Source organism: Panthera leo, chromosome B1 (genome assembly GCF_018350215.1).
Source record: "Panthera leo isolate Ple1 chromosome B1, P.leo_Ple1_pat1.1, whole genome shotgun sequence".
Taxonomy (NCBI): domain Eukaryota; kingdom Metazoa; phylum Chordata; class Mammalia; order Carnivora; family Felidae; genus Panthera; species Panthera leo.
Window position 1 is genome coordinate 15109938 of NC_056682.1, and position 26067 is coordinate 15136004.

The 26067-nt window shown below is 43.2% G+C and overlaps 1 protein-coding gene and 1 long non-coding RNA gene across 2 annotated transcripts in view; one reads left to right on the plus strand and one right to left on the minus strand.

The window, feature by feature from the left end:
• ENPP6 (ectonucleotide pyrophosphatase/phosphodiesterase 6) overlaps positions 1 to 26067 on the minus strand; it is a 117379-nt gene that overhangs the window by 49868 nt on the left and 41444 nt on the right. The window contains exon 2 of the mRNA XM_042934268.1: positions 12184 to 12363. Coding sequence (XP_042790202.1) covers positions 12184 to 12363 — 180 coding nt within the window. The remainder of the gene's footprint in view (positions 1 to 12183; positions 12364 to 26067) is intronic.
• Positions 14893 to 16649, plus strand: LOC122217373. The gene is made up of 2 exons (XR_006201440.1): positions 14893 to 15308; positions 16485 to 16649. It is a non-coding gene; the product is annotated as an uncharacterized LOC122217373 (long non-coding RNA).

Here is a 26067-nt window from a genome sequence, read left to right on the forward strand (position 1 = left end):
GTGGGGAGTATGACTGACGGTTGTATAATTTATTCTCTTTTGGGTTGCCCCACAACTGAAGCTCTGTGAGCCGAGGGAGAGGAAGAACTGTCATAAGCAGAGCAAATGGGGCATTACAATTTGCTATCTGTTCAGGTAATGAGAGAGCCAAATGATGGGGTGAAAGGATCATAGCTCAACCCATCAGAGATACCCTGAATCCAAGTCCTGCAAACACAGTACATTTCGATAGAAGCTATGTACCTTCATGTGCCCCTGAGAAGGGATTAAACTAGCACCCAGGTGGACAGAAACAGGGACAAGTGTAATCCTTCTGCCCTCTCCATCCAGAATGGTCTCTTCTTGGTGAGATCTCAAAAGGCAGACACATTCACCCTACTTCTAATCTCATAACCCAGAATGAATAAACGACTGGCAAAGGAAACCGCTAGCAAGAAAGGACAGCCACAATGCAGTGTATGTAACGTGAAATTGGTGACGCTTGTAGGTTTCAGGAGAGCAAGGCTCATTATTCCTAGGTGAAGTAGTGTAGGTACTTTGTTTTGTTTTCGTTAGTCTTTATCGGATGGAAATCAGCAGACTGGTGGTGGGGGGTGCTGTGTGGATCCCACGAGATGGTTCTCTGATCAGGAGTCTATGGGCCCTTTCCGGATCGATCACGTGCTCAATTTGTGAAAGTGGGTACTTTGCTCCAGCTCTGAGTCTGCTTCCTCCAGTCCACTTCCATGGCTTCGGGGGGAGCATGGAATCTGGGCAACCGAAGTCACTGCAGGTCGCCTCAGCGTGACTGAGGAAAGCAGGATTTCTGGATCTCTGCATTGGGATGCAGGGAAACAAAGGCAATGGCCTGGATCTCACAGTCTGAAAGATCAACCGGGAGCTATGGAGTAAGATTTTGGTTTCACAAATGCTCTGAGGGCATGTTTTGGCTTTACTCCATCTTGTTTCCTCCCTGTTCCCAGGGACCTTTGAAAGGAATTGCCCTTAATTAGGGTTCATTTTCTAGGACTTCATCTTATCTCTGCCTAGACTCCACCTTCCTGCTGGATATTCCCACCTCAGGCTGGGTGAGAATCTCCTTCTACAACCTAATAAAAACATCCTGAGTAGAAAATAGAGAGTTGAAGGGAACTTAAAGGGCAAAGAGGGCCACCACTAACCCCATGCTTGATTTCTTTAAAAAGGCATTTCTTTTTAAAAACACTTAACTGCCATCCAACAGCAACTTATTTGAATATACCTGTTTTGTCACGATCACACTTGACTGCCATGGCCCAAAACATTGTCAAATTAATATGCAAGTCACGATGTCTAGAATGTGAGCGATGTCCCCCGGATGTGGCATCCTAGCACAGCTCAGGGCTTTCAGAGCCGTCCGTGGCAGGCGTACTTCAAACCCCTTTAATTTTACAAAGAAAACAAGGGCCTCAGATGGGAGAAGTGAATGTCCCAGGGCCTCCCTGCCAGCTAGTAATCATCTCTCCTGGCCGTGGTACATTTCTACAACACACACTGCTTTCCAGAATGATCCTTGCTTCCTGGCAACTCTCTCCGAGGACCACCAAGTTGAGCCCATAAAAAAAATCACATTTCTCCAACTTCCAAGAGCGTGGGTCTCGCCTTCTAAGTGCAGCTCCTTTTGCCAACTTTGACACATACTGTAACAATAACCCTTGTGAGCTGCATTTTATGTGATAGGAGGCAGGTGTACAACTGTTGAATACATGTCTCAAGAGAGCTTATTAAAACAGCTAAGCCAATTAACTCTCTTAGAAACATGTAACCTTTTCCAGGAAAATACATCTGAGGCACAGGAACTTGTGGGAACAAGTCCTTAGGGAAAGCATGGCCTTTGATCTCAGAGACCCTGTGCCCAGAGTTGGCCTGGCCCACAGAGCTAGGAGACCTCTGGTGGCCATTCTCTTCTGATGTAGGGAGAGGACGGTGGGCTGGTTTTGTGTGCAGGGGTAGAGAGCAAGCCCAGGAGACAAATGAGATGAGAAACAACTCATCCATTAGAGAAGATTCCAAAAACTCAACTGAAAATGACTCACTGGGCATAAAAAGTGACTAATGGGAAACCAAGGTGAGAAGGAATGTATGCCTAACCCAAGCTGAGTCTGCGTGTTAGGAAGGCGGTGGTGAAACCACAGCAAGGCATAATGAAGCCAGAGGTGGAGCTTTAATCTCTGCATCTGTTACTTAGCTTTAGATGGGGAAAATCTCTGGCCCAGGGTCAAGGACTGCACTCCTCCCAAGTGGGATCAGGTGAGGAATGAATGACCACTACTGGAACGACACCCCTGGGACCCCCTCATATAAACTATCAGCTCTGGGTCTGGGACACAGGCTTCAAGATGATCTAAATATTGCAATGATTACATGACTACAGTGACATCACGATCCCCCCAAAGGAAGCCATCTGACTTCTGCAGCACATGGTATTCCCAAACAAAGTCTCCTCCTCTGAACAGGCACTTTCCTGGCATTTAGATCGCAGCAGACTGGACCTACTTAGGATGCAAGATGCTGACAAGCCCTTTACTGCACAGCTCAGCCCTGTCCGCGAGTTTGCTAGAACTCTAGCACCTATCCGGGGACCCCTCATCCCTCCGACCCCCAAATCCAAGCTGTGATCTTCAAGTCTTACAAACCACCCTTTCTCCCCATGTATCTGGAGGAACATGGGTCTCCCCAACCTCTGAGGTGGTTCTGAGCCACTCCTAGGAGCATCTGGGACCAGGACTGAGTGCTGTGTGTGTGGGCTCTGCAAAACCACTTCTCGGCAATCCTTGGGCCAACAGCCTGGGGCCAATCCAGTGGCCACACGGCCCAGTGTTAGCCTCTTTCTCTGCACGTGGTCCTGTGTATGGCTAACCCTGTCCCTGGTTTCTGCCTCCAGCCCTGAAGCACCAAACAGTCGGGCTCTGTCCGCCCTTTCTCTGATGACCCAGTGGTCAGCCCCCTCTATCTACCCCTTTCCTGAAAACACTCCCCTCCTGTTCCTTACTGACCTGACAACCTGTCCCAGAATTCTCTTAGTGATTCAAAATAGGGCTTGTGTTTCACTCCATGGTGTTTGCTGCAAATGTATGTTTGAATTCTTGATGTGACCTTGCAGCTTGATTTTGGGCTAAGAATGACCTAGATCTGAGGGCTTCCTCCAGGTGAATTAAAATGGGTCCAAACTGAAGATCCCTTTTTATTTATTTTATTTTTAATTTTTTTAATGCTTACTTATTTTTGAGAGAGAAAGAGAGAGAGAGAGAGAAAGAAAGAGAGAGAAAGCGGGGCAGGGGCAGAGAGAAGGAGACAGAATCCGAAGCAGGCTCCAGGCTCTGAGCTGTCAGCACACAGCCCGATGAGAACCCGTGAACTACGAGACCATGACCTGAGCTGAAGTCAGACACTCAACCGACTGAGCCAGCTCTCCTCCATTGTACAGTGGGCATAAGAGGAGTAACTTCTCACGATTGTTCCGACAGTTAAATAAAAGTATGTGTGTGACGTGCCGACTTCACTTTAGGTGTCCGGCCCACATGTTTCTTTTCCTTGTCGGCATCAGAGAAGGCTAAGGTGCCTTGGTTTCAAACGTGCCGGAGGAGAGTGGCCCTGGGGGTTCCCCAGCAGTGACCGGGGCAGAGAAAGAGCATTCCCACAACAGTTTAACTAGCCTCAGGGCTGTGACAGGGGCCAGAGATGACACATTGGGTCACAGGCACCAGGCAAGTGGCCAAGTATGTTTGGGCTGCAGTTCTCACCCAGCTGCACAGCAGAACCAATGGGGTGGGGGGTAACTCGCAAGAACACTGATGCAGGGCCCTCACCCCAAACCAGTTATGCTGGAACCCGTGAGAGGGCAGCCCGGGCACTGGTGTTTTATAATAGCCTCATGTGATTCTTACCTGTATCCAGAGGGAAGAATCTCTCCTAAGGAGGGAGAAACAAGGACAGAAACTTACAAAATAAATTTACCTCTGGGGAACTGGATGGCTCACTCAGTTAAGCATCCAACTCTTGATTTTGGCTCAGGTCATGATCCCAGAGCCATGGGATCCAGCTCTTTGTGGGCTCTAAACTGAGCACGGAGCCTCCTTGGGATTCTCTCTCTTCCTCTGCCCCTCTTCTACTTGTACACGCTTGCTCTCGTTCTCAATATACATAAATAAACTTAAAAACAATAAATTTGCCTCTTAACGTGCAGGAAAGGAGGATGCAAACAGGGAGCAGAGAGGGTCACTGGTGCTGGTATTTCGGGTGAGCGTGGAAAGAACTAAATGTGGAAAGAACCTGGACCCAGACATTGCCCTGAATGGGAGGGGAGGCAGCTTTTCCCCTCAAGTTCTCTAATGAGACCGTGGCAGGAAGAAGGCTCTCCCCACCCCACCCCCCCACCCCCAGGGAGGCCAAGCCTGCCCAGACAGCCTGAGATGGGAGTTCGGCGCCCAGACTAATACAGAAAGCAAACGGAGGTGGTGAGGCCCTGCAGAGCTTCTGAGCCTCCTGATGTGCCAGCATCAGCTCTGGGCCAGAAGGAGCTCTCAGTGGGAATTAACCTTGACCCTGAACAAGCTCTGGAGCTGGCAGAATGCCAAAATCAGCCCGGAGAGAGGTCAGCAATTCTGATCCCACAGAACAAAACTTTCTTCCTCACTGGCTCCTAGCCTGTAGGCTACAATTCCCATATTAGTCATTGCTTCAAATTAGCAAGGCACCGGGGGATGTTAGAATAAAACGCTGTCTGCCCTGAGATGCCCCATCATTAGCCTTCGTTGAAATCTCTGGATGGGATCAGCTGGCAGCAGGGACACTGACAGGTGGGACACAGGGTGAGTCAGAGAAGGCTTAGGGAGCCTTGAGGCTGGTGTGTCGCTTGGGAGGCCAGGCCAGGTGGAGTATGGCGGGCAGCCCTGAGCCCCCGGGAGAAGGAGGGTAAGTGCTCTGAGGATGAGCGCCCGCACTTCACAAGTCCCAATGACGGCAGCAACGGGAGCCCTGAAAATCCCTCGCCCTTGTTCTGATTTGCAGTTAATCCGAAGGCTTGCCTTCTGGCCTGTTTGCCTCCTCACTTGGTCTAACAAATGTTGGGGTAATGTCTGTCTCTCATGTTTCTTTTCTTCCTGATCGTCTTTTTCATCTTCCCTCTTCCTTTCTGCTTTAGTGCATTTGGGCTGATGTAACAAAATACCATTGACTGGGTGGTTTAGCCAACAAACGTTTTCTCATAGTTCCTGGAGATGGGAAATTCAAGATCGAGGTGTTAGGAGATTTGGTGTCTGGTGAGGCACCTCCTCCTGGTTTGTACATGGTCACCTTCTTACTGTGTGGCTGAGAGAGGCCCTGGTCTCTTCTTCTTCCTGTAAGGGCACAAACCCCAGCACGGAAGCCCTATCCTCATGACTTCAGCTAAACCTAATTGCCTCCCCAAGGTCCCACCCCCAAATACCATCACACTGGGGATTGTATCCAAGATACAAAATGGGGGGGGGGTGTCATATTTCAGTCCCCGGCAGTGTCTGCATGGTTATTTGGTGAGTCAATGGCTGATCAGGAACACTCATTGTGGACTTTCTGTGGGCAAAGAGTAAACTACTGGGTTAAGCCACTGACACTTGGGGGCTTATCTGTCTGCCATTGATCCTAACTTATTAATAGTCCCTTAGACTCAAATTGCCTTACATAGCATATAAGGTACTTAAAGATCTGGCCAGTGCTGGTTTTCTATCTCTTCACGCCCACCTTAGTCAATCAGCTGCAACCTTGTTCTGCTCTGCAGATCTGCAAGGAAGACATGCCCTTGCTTGCTTTGCCTTTGAACCACAGCATGCAATCCTTTCCTCTGCCTCAAATGCTCCTAGAGATCTGGCCTACGTGATCATTCAATACCCTACGTCTATTATAATCCCAACATCCCTGGTGTATGGTAACTACCGACTTCCTGAAATTAAAGAACACCTTGCATTATTAATAATTATTATTAGTCTAAATCAGAAAATATTAAAGGAGATTAAACTCTTCAGAGTTCAGAGCTTGCCAGGGACATCCCCGATAATAAACCTGGATGCTCTCTTTGCAGGCCACTTATCATGCCTCCAAAGTGAGCACCGACGATGGCCATTCCCATCTCGAAGCCATTGTATTCCATGTGCCAACAGATTTCAGCTGGAGTCACTCGCTCAGTGACACCTTTCCCTGCCTTCTCAGATGAGATCAAGTCCCTTATTAGGCACCTTTTAAAAGTAATATCACCTTCTTTTTCTTTCTTTTTTTTTTTTTAAGATTTCTTTTTGAGAGAGAGTGTGCAAGGGGGAAGGGGCAGACAGAGGGGGACAGAGGATCCGAAGTGGGCTCTGTGCTGACAGCAGCGAGGCCAATGAGGAACTCGAACTCACGAACCACGAGATCATGACCTGAGCCAAAGTCCGATGCCTGACCGGGCCCCCTCACTGTTCTTTATTAGACATTTCACAACTCCTGTTTTTTCTCTTGCTTCTCAAGCTACTCCTTTGTTTATTTTTCAGGCCCACCTCCATTTTATCATTAACTTCCTCAAGGCTGTGTCTGGGACCCTCTCCTCTCCTCACCCTGCTCTCTCCCTGGGTAAGCTTCCAGAAGGCCCACAGCGTCAATGACCCCTGATGCCTCCGCCCCGAACCACACCTCTGTGCCTCCAGCTTCTCTTCCCTGAGCTCTAGATGTGCCCACTGCACATGTCTCAGCGTCAACCCAAGGCCTCTGCCCCCAAATCACTGCTCTTTCAGTTTCCCCCGTTGAAGTGAAGACTTGCCATCCCTACAGTTCTGTTAGCCAGAAGCAGGGGTCATGCCTGTCACTGCTCAATCCCGAGTCCAATTCATCACTGGGTCCTGGTGATTTTAATTCCTAAATGTGTCCCCAGGCATCCCATTTCTCACCACCTCTGTAACGCTAGTCCAAGGTATTCTCACCTCCTTCCGAGGTCCACACAATAGCTTCCAGACTATTCCATCCACTCTGGGTGCCACATTCCATTCTCCACGTAGCAGGCAGAGTGGTCTTGCCAGAATGCAAGGATGACACTGCTGCCTTCCTCCTTAAAGCCTTCCAGTGCCTTCTTATTCCTCTCAGGGTGGGAATAAATTCTCCAGCCTGGCCCATAGAACCTGGCCTGGCCTAGCCTTCTCTCCACCTCACCCACGGCACACCCATCCTCCCTGTCCATTTCTTGGGCCTGCCACGCTTCTCCCGTCCCTTCTAGACCTTCACACTGCTGCTCCCGCAGCCTGCATGCTCCTTCCCATCGATCCCCCAACTTACCCAAGGTGTCACCCTCTCTTATTAGGTGATGTCACAGTGCAATACACTCTTCACTATTACGCTTTTAACAAGTGGGTTTTTATACGCATTTACTTGGCCAAGTATAAGATTATCATCTGTCTCCTCCACGGGACGGTGAGTTCTTGGAGGGAGGGGAGGATGGAGTAAGGACAGCCTGTATCTGGTTTTCCTCATAGTTGTCTCCTAAGAGCTGATTCCAGGGCCTGGAGTCACACCCTTTTAAGATGTTTTATGAAGAAGCAGATTTGCCACGACTTGTGATGAATAGAAGTTCATCCCTGGATGTCTCTTTCAGGCTCTCTAATTACCATAATGGATGCTGCTGAGAAACTACGAGCCCTTTTGGCTGAGACGCCAGCCTGCAGAAGGAGACTGGATGTGGCTGGACAGCTATGAGAACTGGAGGAATTGCTCCTGCGGGCAGCGGTCCAGAGAGACACCACCTCTTCAGTTTCTCTGCAGCAGAAGTGGTTGATGCCTAGGAACCCTGCAGGATGCTTTTGAAGATCACTTCTTAAGACAACCTCCGACTTGAAATGAGAATTCGTAATCTTTTTCTTGCTGACACAGACAGAAACATCAGTGATGCAGACCTTACCAAAGTTACGACAGACAAAGGAAATGACTCAAGGTGAATTCAACCCGAAGAGCCTTACGGGATTGTGACCCAAGCCCGCCCTGGCCAGACAAGATTAATTACAGGGCCCCAGATTTCACTTGGTACTGTGGTAATGTTTAACATATGTTTCTATCACATGAAAAAAATCAAATCAATTAGATATAGATTAGATGTGCACGTGTTGCTATGTCAAAGACCACTTACCAGTCCTCATCATTGTCACTTGGGTTGCATGAGCACAAAATTATCAGTGTGGTATGCACGGGTGTGTTTTTCTGCAAAGGGGATCCATAGTTTTGGTCATTTTCCTAATGTGGTCTTGATTTACAAGTGTAGGAATCAGCAAACTACATACTAAGGCCTCTCTGGGTTCCAAACTTACATACATCTTAAAGTGTAATGCCAAATTGGTGATATTATTGGAAAATTTAGTGAGACTCTGAATCCCTTGCATTTAAATGTCAAGTATTTTCTGAAAAAAAAATTCAGTTTTTATCCAGTAATTTGGAGTCCTGTTCATAGAGTCAAAGAACTGAGCCATATATAATGTTAACTCACACATTTGTAGAATTGATGCTGGGCCCCTAATTTTCCCTGTGCCATGTACGTATCTAAGTTCAGCCCAACAGGAAAGGGAAAGATGCTGTGAATAATCCCCAATCCTCCATCCATAGTCGATACGGGTCTCTTTACCCCTGCAGATGAAATCACCTTGCTTGTAACAACTGAAAGTCAACAGGAGCTGAGTCAGATACCCACCCATAAAGCCCCCACGCAGCCCACCTTTGGCAAGTAGGGAAGGGAAGGCCAGGTGGAAATGTGTCCTTCCCCACACAGAAGGTACTCTGTTTATCTGAACACCTGTACAGGACAGGAAGAGCCCAGACCTACACCCAACACTGCCCAGGGCCATATGAATGATTGCTCTCAAGTCCCCATGAGTGCTTGGCCGTAGGGAGTTAACACTGCAAAACGCATGATAAATGACGTAGAGCTTAGAGTCTTCAAACACTCCAAAGAGTTTTAGCCATGGACTCCTAAAAAGTTGCTAATTTTTGTTCCTTTTTTGTATTTCATGAGAGCCATAAGAACAAACTTCAAAACCACTGCCACTACGTATGGCAGCACTGACTGTCCAAGGAGCTCAAACTCAGTTTCCATACGGTATCTTACTTATCCTGCCATTTTCACCTCATTTCTCCTCCTCCTCAATCCTTCTCTGCTTTGGGTTCCCCTTAATATGAAGTGACTATTGGAGCCTCTTCCTTTTCCCCCAGTAAAATTTCTTTGATCTCAAACTAGAGGGATGGAGTAGGGGATACAGTTAGTGAACGACACATGCTCAGCTCCTGTCCTTTCCAGAACATTACTAGGCCCCAGCTATGCAGTTCCTGGATGATCTCTTTGGGCTTCCCAAAGAGATGTTTGATTTAGGGCCCGGGATCATTTCCCATGGTGCACTTCTCCCTGCACAACTCAATGGCATCACTGGGTGGGGCAATAAAGGGTCTGTTTACAATATTAAATTCCTTTGAGACTTGAGGTGGGCTATTTCGGACTCTTCACCACTGATGAATTTTTCCGTCTGCTGCTTTATCTACCTGACAGGAAAGCTTGAACTGCTGCCATTTCTAAATTGCTCTTCTAAATATTGACTTCATGGCGAGACTCAAAGTGTCATAACACAGCTCACTGGAGGCATGAAGATTTTCCAGGCCTCATCCAGAGGTCTGTACGATGTCCTGTGGGAAGTGGAGAAGGAAGAGGAGGATTTGAGAAGAAAAATAAAATCAAGTCACGTTCAGAAGAAACGCCATTGCACTTCACTTAATCTCGCAGAGACAAATGAACACTCATGGGGCTATTAGCTGTGGAGGGGCTGGAGAGGACCAAGGTGGAGGGAGAAATGATGGCAGCGACCATTAATCCCTCGGCGGTCGGCCGGGAAGAATGGAGGGTGCGAGAAAGAGCCCTTCAGAAACACCTAGCTCTCAGAGAGCCTTTATTTGGGTTTCTGGCTTAGAAGGACCGGACAGTGTCTGAAAAACAAGAGACTGTACATCCAATTTCTGTCAAGGCTTCGACACGGCTATATCTTTGGCTAATCTTCATTTGGGTTGCTGAGAAAATTCTAGGAGCCTTTCTTTTTAGCTTCTTTCCTCCTAATAGTTAACACTATAAACTGATCTTAAGGCATATTTGTCACATCATATTAGCTGTTGAACCATGAATCAAAGGAAGTGATTGGCCCTTTCTTGCCCTTAAGGAGCTGTTTTGAAGGAGCAACACGACGTTTTACGTGCAAGTTAGCTTTGAGATTTTTTTTTTTTTTTTTTTTTTTATATTCAGGGATATACAACTTCAAGTTGTTTATTAGCATGAAGGGGCCAGATTCCCCAGGATGAGAATAATGCTCTTCAAGGCTGCAGAGAGAGGTTCTGTCTCCCTTTAGGACATGTCCCCAATTCGTGTGCATTGCCAGACACGGCTACCTGAAAGGCCACCGTGTGGAGGGGCTGGGGAGAGATTATGCGGGATGTGCTCTTCAGAGCATATGAAAAGCTCAAGTTCCAAGACATAGGAAGTTAAATTAACCAGGTACCATGGAAGATGGCCCTTCCGGCAGTGGCACGACATGTATCTTGCTTGTCCTTAGATTGTGGAAGGTGGCCCCTAAGGCCGCATGCCCAGTCTGTTCCCTCTCCTAGGCCTATGCATGTGGGCCCTTTTATTTGTTGATAATTATTTCCAAGAATGACCTCAAAGTGCGTCTTCTGGCTTGAGACCTCATCACATTGGACTGACCCGTGAGCTTGGATCCTCTAGCAACTCTGATTAGCTTGGCTGAGGCACTGACTTCTTTCCTTCATCTCATGTCCAACTCTGAGAAAAGCTGGGTCTCCATTTAAGGTAATAAAGTCCTCGTAAACCCTTCCCTTGCTTGAAAGCTTCTTCTCGTGTCAGCTGAGTAGCCGCTATGGGCAGAATCCCAGGTGTCTTCTGAAGAAACTCCAGTACTCCCCTGAAATTCCATCTGCCAGCAGAGCCATCCTGTGTATACTGGTTCTCATGCCCAGTTTGGATTCATGCGGTCTGCTCTGGCCTTCACGGGCTCACCTACGGATGCTAGTCTCTGCTCTGTGGCAGCTTTCCGGGCGCTTACCCCAGCTCGGCTGTGGGTCTACTTTCCACAGTCTCCATCTGTCTGTGTGCTATGCTCCTCTAAGAGTTGGCACAGTCTTGAGTGCCCTGAGCAGCTCTCCACGTGACCACCTCCAACCAGCGTTCTCCAAACTCCTGCTGAAGGCCCACGCCCTCAATGTGGGCCATCTGCGGTTCAGCCTCGGCTTACTCATCCTTCTCTCCGTCCTCCCCCACCTCCACCTGCCATGGTCTCCCACAACCCACCGTGCTCTCACAATTTTATCAGGCTGCTGCCAGTGAGCTCCCCTAGCTGTCTCTCCCCATTAATCCCTTTATTTCTTCCAGGCCTCCCCTGATATCTTCTTCCATGATGGCAATCAGCAGTGTAACATCATTAAGAATTCGGGAAAAAAAAGCATCTACAGCCACATACATAGGAAGGTCAATTTGCCCACTCACCTAAAGAACGAATCCCACCAATGGGAAGACACCTGTAAGTTGATTATTTTATTATCACTGAATCCCCTCATCCGTAGTGAAAGGGTTTTGACTGCCAAGACAAGAGTATTCTGAAGACTTCTCACAGGAGTCAGGGTAGTTTGCACAATGACTTAACCTCACTGCAGTAAGTAAAGTAATTTAGTTTCTCATTGATCTACTATGTACAGGAGGAATATAAATGCAGAGAGACTTCATTTACTATAGTACCCAAAAGTTGGAAGAGCTTTGAGTCCTGTTTTCAGCATTGTAGGGGAGCTCAAAATCCATAGAAACAGTATGCCAGATTCTTTTGTAAAGCAGAGAAGCAACACCTAATTTATCTCTTTTGTATATCCACAATTTTGCACATGAAAAAGCAGGATATACTGCAGCAGTACTGCTGAACCAAGGAAATCAGGAAATGGCGTGGTGTCTGGTCCAATGCTAGACAGCTCAAAACAAAAGTTTAAAAACCATGCCCATAAAACATATTTCTTGTAGTGTTCCCACTTTCCAAACCTTGGCTTGGTCTTAGAACATGACAATTACGTCGTTTGTCTTCAGAGACTCCATGGTGTTTGAGATTTGGAAGGCTAGAGGGGCCTGGAGGCCAACACACTCACCTGGCCAGTAGTACATGTAGACCTTCCTTTTGGCCTTGGTCAGAGTGACCCACAGAGGTTCTGATCCATTCCACCAGAGAGGCATCAGGCTGTCTCTGTTGACACCAATGTCAAATGACTTGTTGGTGTTGGGGTCCCACATGTAGTTTCCAATCATCTGATGGACCTCACAATGGCGGCCTATGTAAATGAGAACACAAGGCTGTCAGTTTATTGTTCTGGTCTTTTTATAAAAGCCATTTTCTCTTTTCTGTTTATAAAAGCCATTCATGCACATTTAGTTAAGTACAGAACAGCATGAAGATTTTCTTTTGATTTTTTCATCATAGATATTTCTTCTCTCTTAGACTGTACCACAAGGACAATCCAATGAGTAGTCTAATAATTGAGGATGGGTTCATTTTTTGTGAAGTTAACTTGCCAAGCTATTTTAAATTACACTGAGGACATTGTGTGCACAAATTGACCCATTGTTCACAGCTTGAAATCTAAATATGAATCAGTATGAAAATTGTAGATTCCCATAGGGCTTGGATTAGCTTTTCACCCCAGAGCACCCCTCCGAAGCTCTGCTCCCACACAGTCACGGATCTAGATGCTGGGGGGTTTATTCCCTTGTTTCCCTGGATAAGAGGAGTTATCGCTTCAGCACAGAGCACTGATAGGATCTACGACATTTGGAACAGAATGGTGAAAAATAGATTCAACTTTGGAAAACAAAGCAAGAAAACAACCCTCCAAATGGAGTGTTATATAGAAATGAGGATTGCTTCTGTTGGGCACAGCTTAGTCCCAGAAGAGAAGCCAGAAGTGAAAGACGCAAGCGCTTGGACTCTTTTGAAACGTTAGGCTTAAATTATTTATTTTGGAGCAATCTGCTACATCTTTAAAGTAAAAATAACACAAACATTGGCAAGTGCATCAGAAACTGCTGCAATTTCAGTGAGCGTCATTTGGCATCACGATGAAATATGCTTCACCGAGCTCACTAACTACGCTTAATCCAAGTGGATTTTTTTGTTTGTTTGCTGTTGTTCTTTCTTCCCGAGCACCCCTACCCCACCCCACCCCACCCCAACACACACACACACACACACATACATACACACACACACACACACACACACACACACACACACACACACTTTGTTTTTGAATGAAAGCAAGGAGCAACCATAAAATACAATTTTGAAAATTTGGAGACCCAAAATATTATAAAGGAAAACCTTTTATTTCATCACAGAAACCCAGGCCTTCTACAAATCATGCTTTGAATTTAAAGCCCAGAGATCCAGACAAAATGGTTTTTACCCAAGGCTACAGAGTTAGATTTTTGACCCTGACCAAAACTTTCACATGTGGACTGATAAAATTAAAAAATAAAGTAAAAAACTTTGAGCAACTTCTCCAATGGTTAAGATTTCTCCAGTGGTTAAGCAATTTCTCCAATGGTTAGTTATTCCTTCAACTAACATTTAGTCAGGGTTCCTATGGGCTCTGCATTGTGATAAGCTTAGACATTCAAAATAAATTCATGTGGTCCCCATCCTCCAATGCCTTGTATGTAATACTCAACAGAGGTCCTTTTGCATAAAAGAGACAGGCTTCCTTGGGCCCGGACTAAGAAGGGGACCAAGCTGCCAACTTAAGACTCGTAAGGATTCTCACCCACTCTTTTGCTGAGGATAATTCCTAGTATGTTCTAACTCATTAAAAGTAGGAGCATGATCGGTTTAACCACGTTACTTTTTTTGTTTTTAGTGTATCAAAGTTTAATAATATCAAGAGAAACCCTCTCACGAGTATAATTTCTTACCTGCTTTCTTTACCCAAAACTTGCATCCTGTACCTAAAATATTTTTTATTATCCTACTAATGCCCACTTATCCTTTTCACAAGGCAAGATAATCGTGACAATATTCATTGGGAAATGTGTCCTTTCTGGTCTTCCCCTGTAGATGTCCTCTAATGCCCTCCTAAGGGCAGGGGTATCTCATCTGGAGCTGGTGTCACAGACACTGAGCAAGGGTGCAAAATTGGAAAGGGGTGTCGAAAGTGTTACTGAAGTCAGTAAACCAAGAGAAGTTTCTAGATGAATCACAGGAAAGGGCTGCGAAAGCTAGGGATATCAGGTATGGGAATAATGGGGACAGGTACCAAGTGGGAGGGGTGTAGGAATCTCTGCTTTTGTTTGGAACTGTTTTGACTATTTTAGAAGAAATGCCTGAAACCCGAATCTAAGCAGGGGCCTCATGTGATTCAGTTTCCACTAGGTGTTACTTGCAGAGAAGGATGAAGCAACAAAAAAATAATGTTTAAAAGTACTTATAACCTCTATCGTATATCTCAGAAATGCCACAATATCATTTGGTAAAATATTTTTCTTTTTTTTTAACACTCTCATTCAACCGTCTAGACCATAAAGGGTGGAAACTCTCTTGCCTTCTTTTGCTTTCCGGTAAAAATTTATAAGGAGCCTTCTGTGAATTATAGAGCTGCCATGTGACTGGATGGTGGAAGGTGTCTGTGCAGGAGAGACACAGAGATGGAGAGACAGAGAGAGAACATTCTTCTAGAGAATGTCTGTTACATTAAATTCTCTACCTCTTACACACGTTTCTTTGGAAACATGTATAGCGCCTCACTGAGGAGAGACAGAATCTATGTGTGCAGGTAACACAGTTCTGGCATATTTTAAATTTTCAAATGATGATATCTTGTTTCCTGTGGTTATCTGAGTCCTTTAGCTTTTTTCATGTTGGATATTCTCTCCTCCCCATTATGTGGGATGTAGCATTAGCCTTGGTACTCCTTTTACACACCAGTCGAATCAGTGGTGCCCACTCATTCAAGGGAGCTCCAATAACTTTATAATTAAAGCATTCTTTAGGGAGGCATCTTTAAGACAAGGACCCCAAGGATGCCTTTGGTTCCTGCTCCCATCTAGCACACTGGTTGGTCTAGGCTGGCCCAGAGTGGTTCATCCATTCTAAAGGAAACTTGGACCCATGGAAGTCAACATTTTTCCAAAGGCTGGGAGTGATGTGCTGGAACAGAGGTGTTTGCTCACTTCCTATGAGTGAAGGGCACCTAAGGAAGATCCGGGGACCAGCAGTTCTCCCTACGTGAGTTAATGGGTTTCTGTTAACAGTGGAGATCTTTCAACAAGGAGGTTATCCTCGGACCTCTGTTTAGAAAGTAGGTTTTATTCTTTGGGTGGATTTAGGGCCTTGAGTTAAAACGAGAAGGTGTATTCTTCAAAGGCTCAATCATAGATGCTGTGCTAGTCCCCAGGGGCATCCCTTTGTTCTGGGAAGTCAGCAGGAGGCTGTATGTTCCCATCTCATGTCTGCTCTGAATCTTCTCTCCCAGATGAGCTGATTTTCTTCCCATGAATATATTAAGGCTGGCAGTCTGTGCTTGTAACAGTATGAGTCCGCTCTTACTCAAGCTGGTTTCCTTACCTACCCTGTCTCTCTCTCGCTCTTTTGTTTTTATTGCCTGGGCAAATGTGGTGGCTATAAAAACAGAACAGAACAAAACACAATGTACTGGCTTCTGCAGCCCACAGCTCTCATCTCCATATTTCTGTCTGACCCACATCTATTTTTATACATCTGCAACTCTCCTTGGTTTTCCTCTGGTTTGGGCTTTCCAAACAGAGCTTTGCTATAGTTTCATTATTTGGACCCTTTCCTCAAGACTTCAACAGAAACTTTCCTGACATGGACACAAACCACAAATCTCAAATCTCAGGTGGTTTTTGGGTATGGTGTAAAGAAGGTCTACTTCTGCTCATCCCAAGTGACAGCTAAGTAGGGCTCTAAAATTTGTTCCAGAAGGTGTATTACTCACTGTGAAAATGAGGGCAGCTCCTGGTAGAAAAATTTCCAAATACAGTTGAATGTTTTTCTCTTTTCTCCTCCTTTATCCCTAAGACCCAAAAGTTTATAAACTTATTAACACAAAATGTGGCAATCAACCTGCTACCTGAAGGACTTGTGAACTCTTGAAGCCCATCCATAGATGTCACCTCAGTTTAAGAGCTGCTGCATTTAACTGGGAGCAGCTAGTGGCTACTCAGGCCAGTGGCAAACATGGGGGCTACTGCCTGCCTGTCTCAGAGGATACTCGTGGAACAGTTTCCACACCTAGAACTGTTGTATGAAAGGAGCAGGATAGGAAACCTTCATTTTTTATTCCTCAAAGTCTCAGTCAAGTGTGTTCTGACATAATGACCATCACCAGAAGTTTCTTGGCAAATACCCGAATAATCCTCTGCACCTGTTATATGTTCCCAGACATCCCAGAAATGGCTGGCCTTCACATCAAATGAGATAGCTGTGGATCTGTCCATTTTATCTATAACTGAAGGACATCTATAAGGTTGTTGCTACGACTTCATCTTCAAGCAGTCTTAATGTTTTCTCATTATTTTCAAACAGTAAATGTTAATTCCTTTTATAGTTTCTTATTTCATTTTTTTTCATTCACGCCACATCAAATGTTTACATGCCAGGCATTTAAAGATCACAAATTATGGCCTCTGTATTTGAAGGGCTCATAGCTTGGTGGGGGCAACAGTGTGGCATAATGGTTAAGGGGGTAAGTCTTGGAGGCAGATTGCATAGGTGTAAATTCAAACTCTACTATTTACTATCTGTATGACTTTGGACAAGTAGCTTTGACTCTCTGAGGCATCAATTTTCTTATCAATTTTCTTATCTAATGGGCATGATAATAATTATGGTGATAGATACATATAGATATGTAATTCTCCCTTTGCAAGGTAGTGCAGGACCATAAAAATGACCATGCACAAAAACAAAGAGAAATGAATTCAAGCATATCACTAAAGAAAGTCAACAAACTGTGAGAGAAGAGAGCAAGAGAAGAAAGGAACAGAGAAGAACTATGGAAACAACCATAAGACAAGTAACAAAATGGCAATAAAGTACATACCTATCAATATTACTTTGAATGTAAATGTACTAAGTGCTCCAATCAAAAGACATGGGGTGACAAAATGGATAAAAATGCAAGACCCATCTATTTTCTGCCTACAAGAGATCCATTTAAGACCTGAAGGCATATGCAGATTGAATGTTAAGGGATGGAAAAGCATTTATCAAGGAAATGGAAGTGAAAAGAGCTGAGGTAGCAATGCTTATATTGGTCAAAATGGACTTTAAAACAAAAACTGCAACAAGAAACAAAGAAGGACACTATATAATCATGAAGGGAAAAAATCCAACAAAAACATATAACAATTATAAATATTTATGCACCCAACAATGCAGGACCCAAATATATAAAGTGCTAATAATAAACATAAAGAAAGTAATTGACAGTAATACAATAATAATAGTGGACTTCAACACCCCACTTACATCAATGGATGGACCATCCAAATAGAAAATCAACAAGGAAACAGTGGCTTTGAATGACACATTGGATCAGATGGATCTAACAAATATATTCAGAACATTTCATCCTAAAACAGAAGAATACACATTTAAAAAAATTTTTTTAATGTTTATTCAGTTTTGAGACAGTGACAGAGTGCAAGCAGGGGAGGAGCAGAGAGAGAGGGAGACACAGAATCCGAAGCAGGCTCCAGGCTCTGAGCTGTCAGTGCAGAGCCCAATGTGGGGCTTGAACTCACGAACTGTGAGATCATGACCTGAGCTGAAGTTGGACGTTTAACCAACTGAGCCACCCAGGTGCCCCTACATATTTTTTTTTTCCAGTGCACATAGAACATTCTCCAGAACAGATCACAGATTAGGCCACAAAACAAGTTTCAACAAATTCAGAAAGATTGAATCACGATGCTATGAAACTAGAAATCAACCACAAGAAAAACTCTGGAAAGAACACAAATGCAGGGAGGTTAAATAACATTCTACTAAACAAATGAATGGGTCAACCAAGAAATCAAAAAGAAAATAAAAAAATAAAAAAAAGACAAATGGAAATGAAAACACAATGATCCAAAATCTTTGGAATGCAGCAAAAGCTGTTCTAAGAGGGAAGTTTATAGCAATACAGGTCTACCTTAAGAAGTAAGAAAAATCTCAAATAAACAACCTAATTTATATCTAAAGGAGCTAGAAAAAGAAGACCAAACAAAACCCAAAACCAGTAGAAGGAAGAAAACAATAATGATTAGAGCAGAAATAGATGAAATAGAAAATAAAATAATCAGTAGAAGAGATTAATGAAACCAGGAGCTGGTTCTTTAAAAAGACCAACAAAATTGATAAGCCTTAAGCAAGACTCATCAAAAAAGGGAGGGGGGAATCAAATAAACAAAATCAGAAATGAAAGAGGAGGAATAACCCACACCACAGAAATACAAAGGATTATAAAAGAATATTATAAAAACTATAAATCAACAAATTGGACAACCTAAAAGAAAGGGATAAATTTCTTGAAACATATAACCTCCCAAAACTGAATCAGGAAGAAACAGAAAATTTGAACAAATTACCAGCAATCAGTAATCAAAAAACTCCCAACAAACAAAAGTCCTGGACCAGCTAGCTTCACAGATTAATTCTACCAAATATTTAAGAAGAGTTAATACCTATTATTCTCAAACTATTCCAAAAAATAGAAATGGAAGAAACACTTCCATAATCATTCTATATTCATTCTTCAATACCCAAACTAGATAAAGATACTACAAAAAAAGAGAACTACAGACCAATATCTCTGATGAACATAGATGCAAAATCCTCAACAAAATATTAGTAAACCGAACTCAACAATTTATTAAAAAAATTATTCACCACTATCAAGTGGGATTTATTCCGAGGATACAAGGGTGGTTCAATATTTGCAAATCAGTCCATGTGATACATAACATTAATAAAAGAAAGGATAAGAACCTTATGAGCATTTCAATAGATGCAGAAAAAGCATTTGACAAAGTACAACATCCAAACATGATAAAAAGCCTCATCAAAGTAGGTTTAGAGGGAACATACCTCAACATAATAAAGGCCACATATGAAAGAGCCACAGCTAACATCACACTCAATGGTAAAACACTGAGAGTTTTTCCCCTAAGGTCAGGAACAAGACAAGGCTGTCCACTCTCCCCACTTTTATTCAACATAATACTGGAAATCCTAGCCACAGCCATCAGGCAACAAAAATAAATAAAAAGCATCCAAACTGGTAAGGAAAAAGTAAAACTTCTACTATTTGCAGATGACAGGATACTATATATAGAAGACCCTAAAGACTCCACCAAAATGCTATGAGAACTGATAAATGAATTCAGTAAGGTTGCAGGACACAAAATTAATATACAGGAATCCATTGTATTTCTATATACTAATAATGAAGTAGCAGAAAGAGAAATTAAGAAAATAATCCCATTTATAATTGCACAAAAAAGAGTAAAATACCCAGGAATAAACTTAACCAAGGAGGTCTGAGAACTATAAAACAGTGATGAAAGAAATGGAAGACAACACAAACAAATGGAAAGATATCCCATGCTCATGGATTGGAAGAGCAGATATTGTTAAAATGTCCATACTACCCAAAGCAATCTAAACATTTAATGCAATCCCTATCAAAATACCAACAGCATTTTTTACAGAACTAGCACAAACAATCCTAAAATTTGTATGGAACTACAGAAAAACTCTGAACAGCCAAGGCAATCTTGAAAAAGAAAACCAAAACTGGAGGTATCACATTCCCAGATTTCAAGATGTACGACAAAGCTGAATAATCAAAACAGTACGGTACGGACACAAAAACAGACGCACAGTTCAAAGGAACAGAATAAAGAGCCTAGAAATATACCCCTAATTATATGATCAATTAATCTTCAACAAAGGAGGAAAGAATATGCAATGGGAGAAAGACAATGTCTTCCACAAATGGCGTGGGAAAACCGTACAGCTACATGCAAAAGAATGAAACTGGAGCACTTTCTTACACCACACATAAAATAAAATCAAAATAGATTATGGACCTAAATGTGAGACCTGAAACCATAAAAATCCTAGAAGAGAACACAGGCAGTAATTTCTTTGACATCACCCATAGCAACATTTTTCTAGATATGTCTCCTGAGGCAAAGGAAACAAAAGCAAAATTAAACTATTGGGACTACATCAAAATTAAAAGCTTCTGCACAGTGAAGGAAACAATCAACAATCTAAAAGACAATGTACTGAATGGGAGAAGATATTTGCAAATGACATATCCAATAAAGGGTTAATATTCAAAATATATAAAGAGCTTCTACAACTCAATACCAAAAACACAAATAATCCAATTAAAAATGAGCAGAAGACATGAATAGACATTTCTCCAAAGAAAAAGACAGATGGCCAACACACACATGAAAAGATGTTTAACATCACTCGTTGCCAAGGAAATGCAAACCAAAACCACAATGAGATATCACCTCACATCTGTCAGAAAGGCTAAAATCAAAGACAAGAAACAACAATTGCTGGTGAGGATGTGGAGAAAAAGGAACACTTGTGCATTGTTGATGGGAATGCAAACGGATGCAGCCACTGTGGAAAACAGTATAGAGGTTCCTCAAAATATTAAAAATAGAATTACTATATGATCCAGTAACTCCACTACTGGGTATTTACCCAAAGAATATGAAAACACTAATTCAAAGAAATACTTGCACCCCTATGTTTATTGCAGCATTATTTACAAAGGCCAAACTATGGAAGCAGCCCAAATGTCTATCAATTGATGAATAGATAAAGAAGAAGTGGGATATGTATACAATGGAATATTACTCAGCCATAAAAAGAATGAAATCTTGCCATTTGCAACAACATGGACAGATGTGGAGGGTATAATAATGCTAACCAAAATAAGTCAATCAGAGAAAGACAAAAGCCATATGATTTCACTCATATGTGGAATTTAAGAAACAAGCAAATGAACAAAGAAAAAAAGACACAAACAAAAAACCACTCTTAATAAACATATGGTTACAGGGGTGGGGATGAAATAGGTGAAGGGGATTAAAAAAACACTTAGCATGATGGGCACTGAATAATGTATAGAATTGTTGAGTCACTATATCGTACACCCGAGACTAATAGAACACTGCATGTTAATTAACTGGAATTAAAATTCTTAAAAATGACTATGCAAGCTTAAACCATGCAAAACTATCCTAATAATCAGTGGGAAAAATTATAATTGTTCCATGGCCTTTAAATTTTTTAAAAATATTTAAATATTTATTTTTAAAATATTTAAAAATTTTTAAATTTAATGTATTTAAATGTTACAATTTTTTTAAAATATTAAAAACTATTACTGTAAGTAATAACGATAGGGAAATGAAGAAAATGGTAAAATTAATACTTCCTAGCACATTGCAATTTAAAACATTAGAAATATCGACAGCCAAAGAGTCTTATGTCTTTGTAAATACAAAAAACTTATCAGAATGTTTTGAACACTGTTTGGCTGCTTCTTCCCAAGATATAACACAATACAAGTGAGCATATTTTCCTTGCCTTAGCAAATTGTCCTACCCTTTTTTTTTAAGTTTATTTATTTGTTTTGAGAGAGTGTGGAGCAGAGAGAGAGGGAGAGAAAGAATCCCAAGCAGGTTCTACACTGCCAGCGCAGAGTCCGATGTAGGGCTCGAACTCATAAACTGTGATCATGACCTGAGCCAAAATCAAGAGTCAGACGCTTACCCGACTGAGCCACCCATGCGCCCCTGTCCTACCCTTTCAGTTTGGATCGGCTTCAAACATTTTATCCTTTGAGTTTCCATGTTATGAAATATCTCTGAGAATTCTTTTAATGGGAAAATTTTTGCTGGTGTCACGTCAGGACAGCTTCAACCTCTTCATTACAACTGCTTTCTTCATTTATGGCAGTAAGTTCACCTTCAGTAAGTTCCTCTGGCTGCACAGCGACAGGTCCCAGTGATGCTGGTGTCAATATCCCCGCGATCAACTATTTCCTCTAGGACTCCAACGACTTTTGATTCAGATCCTGCAGAGTCATTTGCACAATTCAGGACATTCCTGCCACGTTGCACTCACGTTACTTGCTTCCATCGTGCTTGGATGCTTTCAGCTGCATGTTTTAGGTCATATTTCTTCCAAAGCTTAGCTAAAGAAACTTCATGATCTCCCACTGTAGCATCAATAGGCTGGTCAAAAGCTTTGTCTAAGAAAATAGGTTTTTAAAAGTTGAAATGGCTCCTTGATCGATTTGCTGGATTATTGAAAATGTTTTTGTAGTCAAAAGGAAATGTTCACATCTTCATTCAAGGGTGGAAGAGAACCAGGGTGACCTGTCGCATTTAATTTAAAGTCAAATTATGTGGGTTTATAATTATACCGGCAGGCGAGGAGGCAAAATAGTGATATGTTTTGCTGTCTGTGCACGAACTAAGCAACATGTCCAACAACCAATTACCAACAGACTTTGAAAGAGGTGATACGATTGGTCACTGATCATGGTGCACATTTGTTATTTACGTAGTGATTTGTGGACCGAGGAGCCAAGAGTGAATTACACTTTATGTTACGAGAGCTACAGTTAAGGTTGCCATATTTATTTTAGTTAATATAGGGGGCAACTCAAGTTAGAATCCTCTTTCTGGGAGGCTGGTATTATTTAACTAAACTGTGGAAACTGGAGTTTTGTGTTTACTCAAACTGAACAAAGCGAGGGGTGTGTTTGTGTATACATGGACATATGTACACACACATACATATATACACACACACACACACACACAGAGCACAGTAAGCGCTGTTAACATGAACTTATGTTGTTATTATTAGGGTAGAGAATCAAATGTAATCTAGAGATCAGCTGGAACCTCCTTTCTCTTGAGCTCTCCACATGGTTTGTTCCAACCCTATTTCCACCAAGATTCTTGCAAATTCCCAGGAGCCCCACATAACGGCAGGCACCTCGACCTCGAGACGCCTGCTTCCATAACACGTAACACCCCAGAAATGGAGCTCAGCCTTTTAGTGCATTGTGTTACATTTCTACAAAGAAACCCCACACACAAAATATTCACAAGGGGGTGAACTTTACTGGGGATTCAGGGGAGTGGGGGTGGGGGCTGGAGAACAATGTGCAGAACTTCAAATTGAGCATCAGACACAAAGTTCTCCTAAGCCCGCTCAGCTCCCCCACCCAGGCTTCCTCCTCGGTCCCCTCACTATAAAGGTCCCAGCCTTGTCCACCTCATTGATTCGCCTCTTCTCCACCCTCTGCTCCACAGCACCTACCGGCCACATTTCTCTCCAGACTTCAGTTTTCTCAAAAGCAATTCAGCCCTCCAGAGCTCCTGCTCAACTCCCAAATTTGCAGGCTCATTACCTCATAGAACGCTGGAAGGAAGGAAGGAAAAGAAAGAAAAGAAAAGAAAAGAAAAGAAAAGAAAAGAAAAGAAAAGAAAAGAAAAGAAAAGAAAAGAAAAGAAAAAAGAAAAGTTTCTTTAAACAGGAGACACCCACTTTAGAAGGCCATTGTAGTTAGAGTTGCCAGGTTTATTTTAGGGGAAAAAAAGAAAAAAAAGACAAAGACGGAAGGCTCCCGGTTAAATTTGAATTTCACACAACAATGATTTTTTTTTTTACTGTAAGTACGTCCCCAAAACTCCGTGGAACAGACTTGTGCTAAAGCATTATTTGTTGTTTACCTCAAATTCAAATGTAACTGCGTATGTATGCTATATTTTTAAATTTTTTTTTTTTCAACGTTTTTTATTTATTTTTGGGACAGAGAGAGACAGAGCATGAACGGGGGAGGGGCAGAGAGAGAGGGAGACACAGAATCGGAAACAAGCTCCAGGCTCCGAGCCATCAGCCCAGAGCCTGACGCGGGGCTCGAACTCACGGACCGCGAGATCGTGAGATCGTGACCTGGCTGAAGTCGGTCGCTTAACCGGCTGCGCCACCCAGGCGCCCCTGTATGCTATATTTTACCTGGCAACCCTCAACCGTCACGCTGAGGCGTCCTTTCTTTGTTGCTGTTTCGCAGTAACAGTGAAGCCTGAGAAGCGCGAAAGGAGGTGCCCGTGGAGCCCAGCAGGAATGGAGGGATGAGGGCAGGCCAAGTCGGCCTGGAGGAGCCAGGGCAAGCTTCTAGAGGAGCTGGGATTTGAAAGCTAGGGAGGACTTTTCATGCACACCGAGGTGATGGCAAGCACAAAATGATGCAGAGATGAGAGGGGATACTTCTTAGGTCAGATGCAGAATTTCACTTTCTATCACTCTGTGTTCACTTTCCTCACAGGGCGAGATGCTCTTAATCACACGATGTGCTGGTACAACTCAAGGTAGTCATGGCTTGACTCAGTCAAGGTCCCGGCACAATGAACAGATGGTACAGGCCCCCGAAGAGGGACTATTTACAAAGGGGTGGCCAGGGTTCGGGAGAACCAACCGGAGACGGTGAAGCAACCCAAGATTACTGTAGCGGGGAGCCAGCACCCCCACCCCCACCCCCACCCAGGCTTGAGCAAGGAGGAGAGGAGTGAGGCCAGCACTGAGCAGGGGCATCAGGACCACTCTCGTGACTTCAATCTCCTCCCTCTGTCCAGCTGAGGCCATCCAGAAGTTCAGCCTCCTGGGGTCCCAGGAGCACTAGAGGAGGTAGAGTCAGACAAAAACACAAACAGAGAAGACCCAGCACAGCAGCCAAGGGAAACCATGAGACAGATTTTTTTTTTTGGTAAAAAATCACATTGTTATCTTTCTCTGACTGACAGGTGAACATAGGGGAAGGGAAGGAAATATAAGATAAAAAACAGAAAGGGAGACAAACCATAAGCGACTCTTACATACAGAAAATAAATTGAGGGTTGCTGGAGAAGTGTTGGATGGCGGGGGGGCTAAATGGGCGATGGCATTAGGGAGGGCACTTTTCAGGATGAGCACTGGATGTTACATGTTAAGAGATGAATCACTGGGTTCTACTCCTGAAGCCAAGACTACACAGTATGTTAACTAACTTGAATTTAAATTTTAAAAAATAAGAATAAATCTTAAAATAAAATGAAAAATAAAGAAAAGAAAATCACATTGACCACTCGAGTAGGCCCTTAACTAAATATTAGGGACCACCTGAGTCTGATGTTATCACCACAGGGCCTTGTGAGTGCTTATGGTCCCACGTATAGCTTAGAAAAGGGACCATATGGTCACAGGTGGCCTCTTGATCTAATCCTCTACCTGCAAATTCAGAGGAAAGGAATAACTCTCTGTGTTATGTATGCATTAGGTGTGTAAGGGGTGAATATTTTGCTCAAGGTCACAGTGCTAATAAGTGGTGCATGGGTGTAGGCGCAAAGGGAACAAAAGCAACTTGAACTCTGATTACCTGTCTGTCAATAGAATGTTCTTTGCTCTTCACTCTTCATGACTACAATAGAGTTAGTGGTCATATTTGTATTCTGGAACATACATTTATGCTGATTTCAGGAGGGGGACCTCTTGGTTTTTTTGTGTTTTTTTTAACCATTTGCTTATGTCTATAAATACAATGCAGAAAACAACCATATAGCCTATTACTTTACAAAACACACAGGTTCCACAGCCAATGAAGAACCAAAAGAGGAATTTCTCTATTATACAAAAGCTTTCTTAATTCTGATGTATAATCATCTTTATAAAGTGATATTAATCTTGAATTTCTAAAGTCATTCATTGTACTTTTCTGGGGTCCATGTGTGTTTTCATTAGACGAGTGTGGCCATGTCTAATCAATGTTCAAACAGCTCACTGAGGGGCGCCTGGGTGGCTCAGTCTTAGGGTAAGTGTCTGACTCTGGCTCAGGTCATGACCTCATGGTTCGTGAGTTCGAGCCCTGCATCAGGCTTTCTGCTGTCAGCACAGA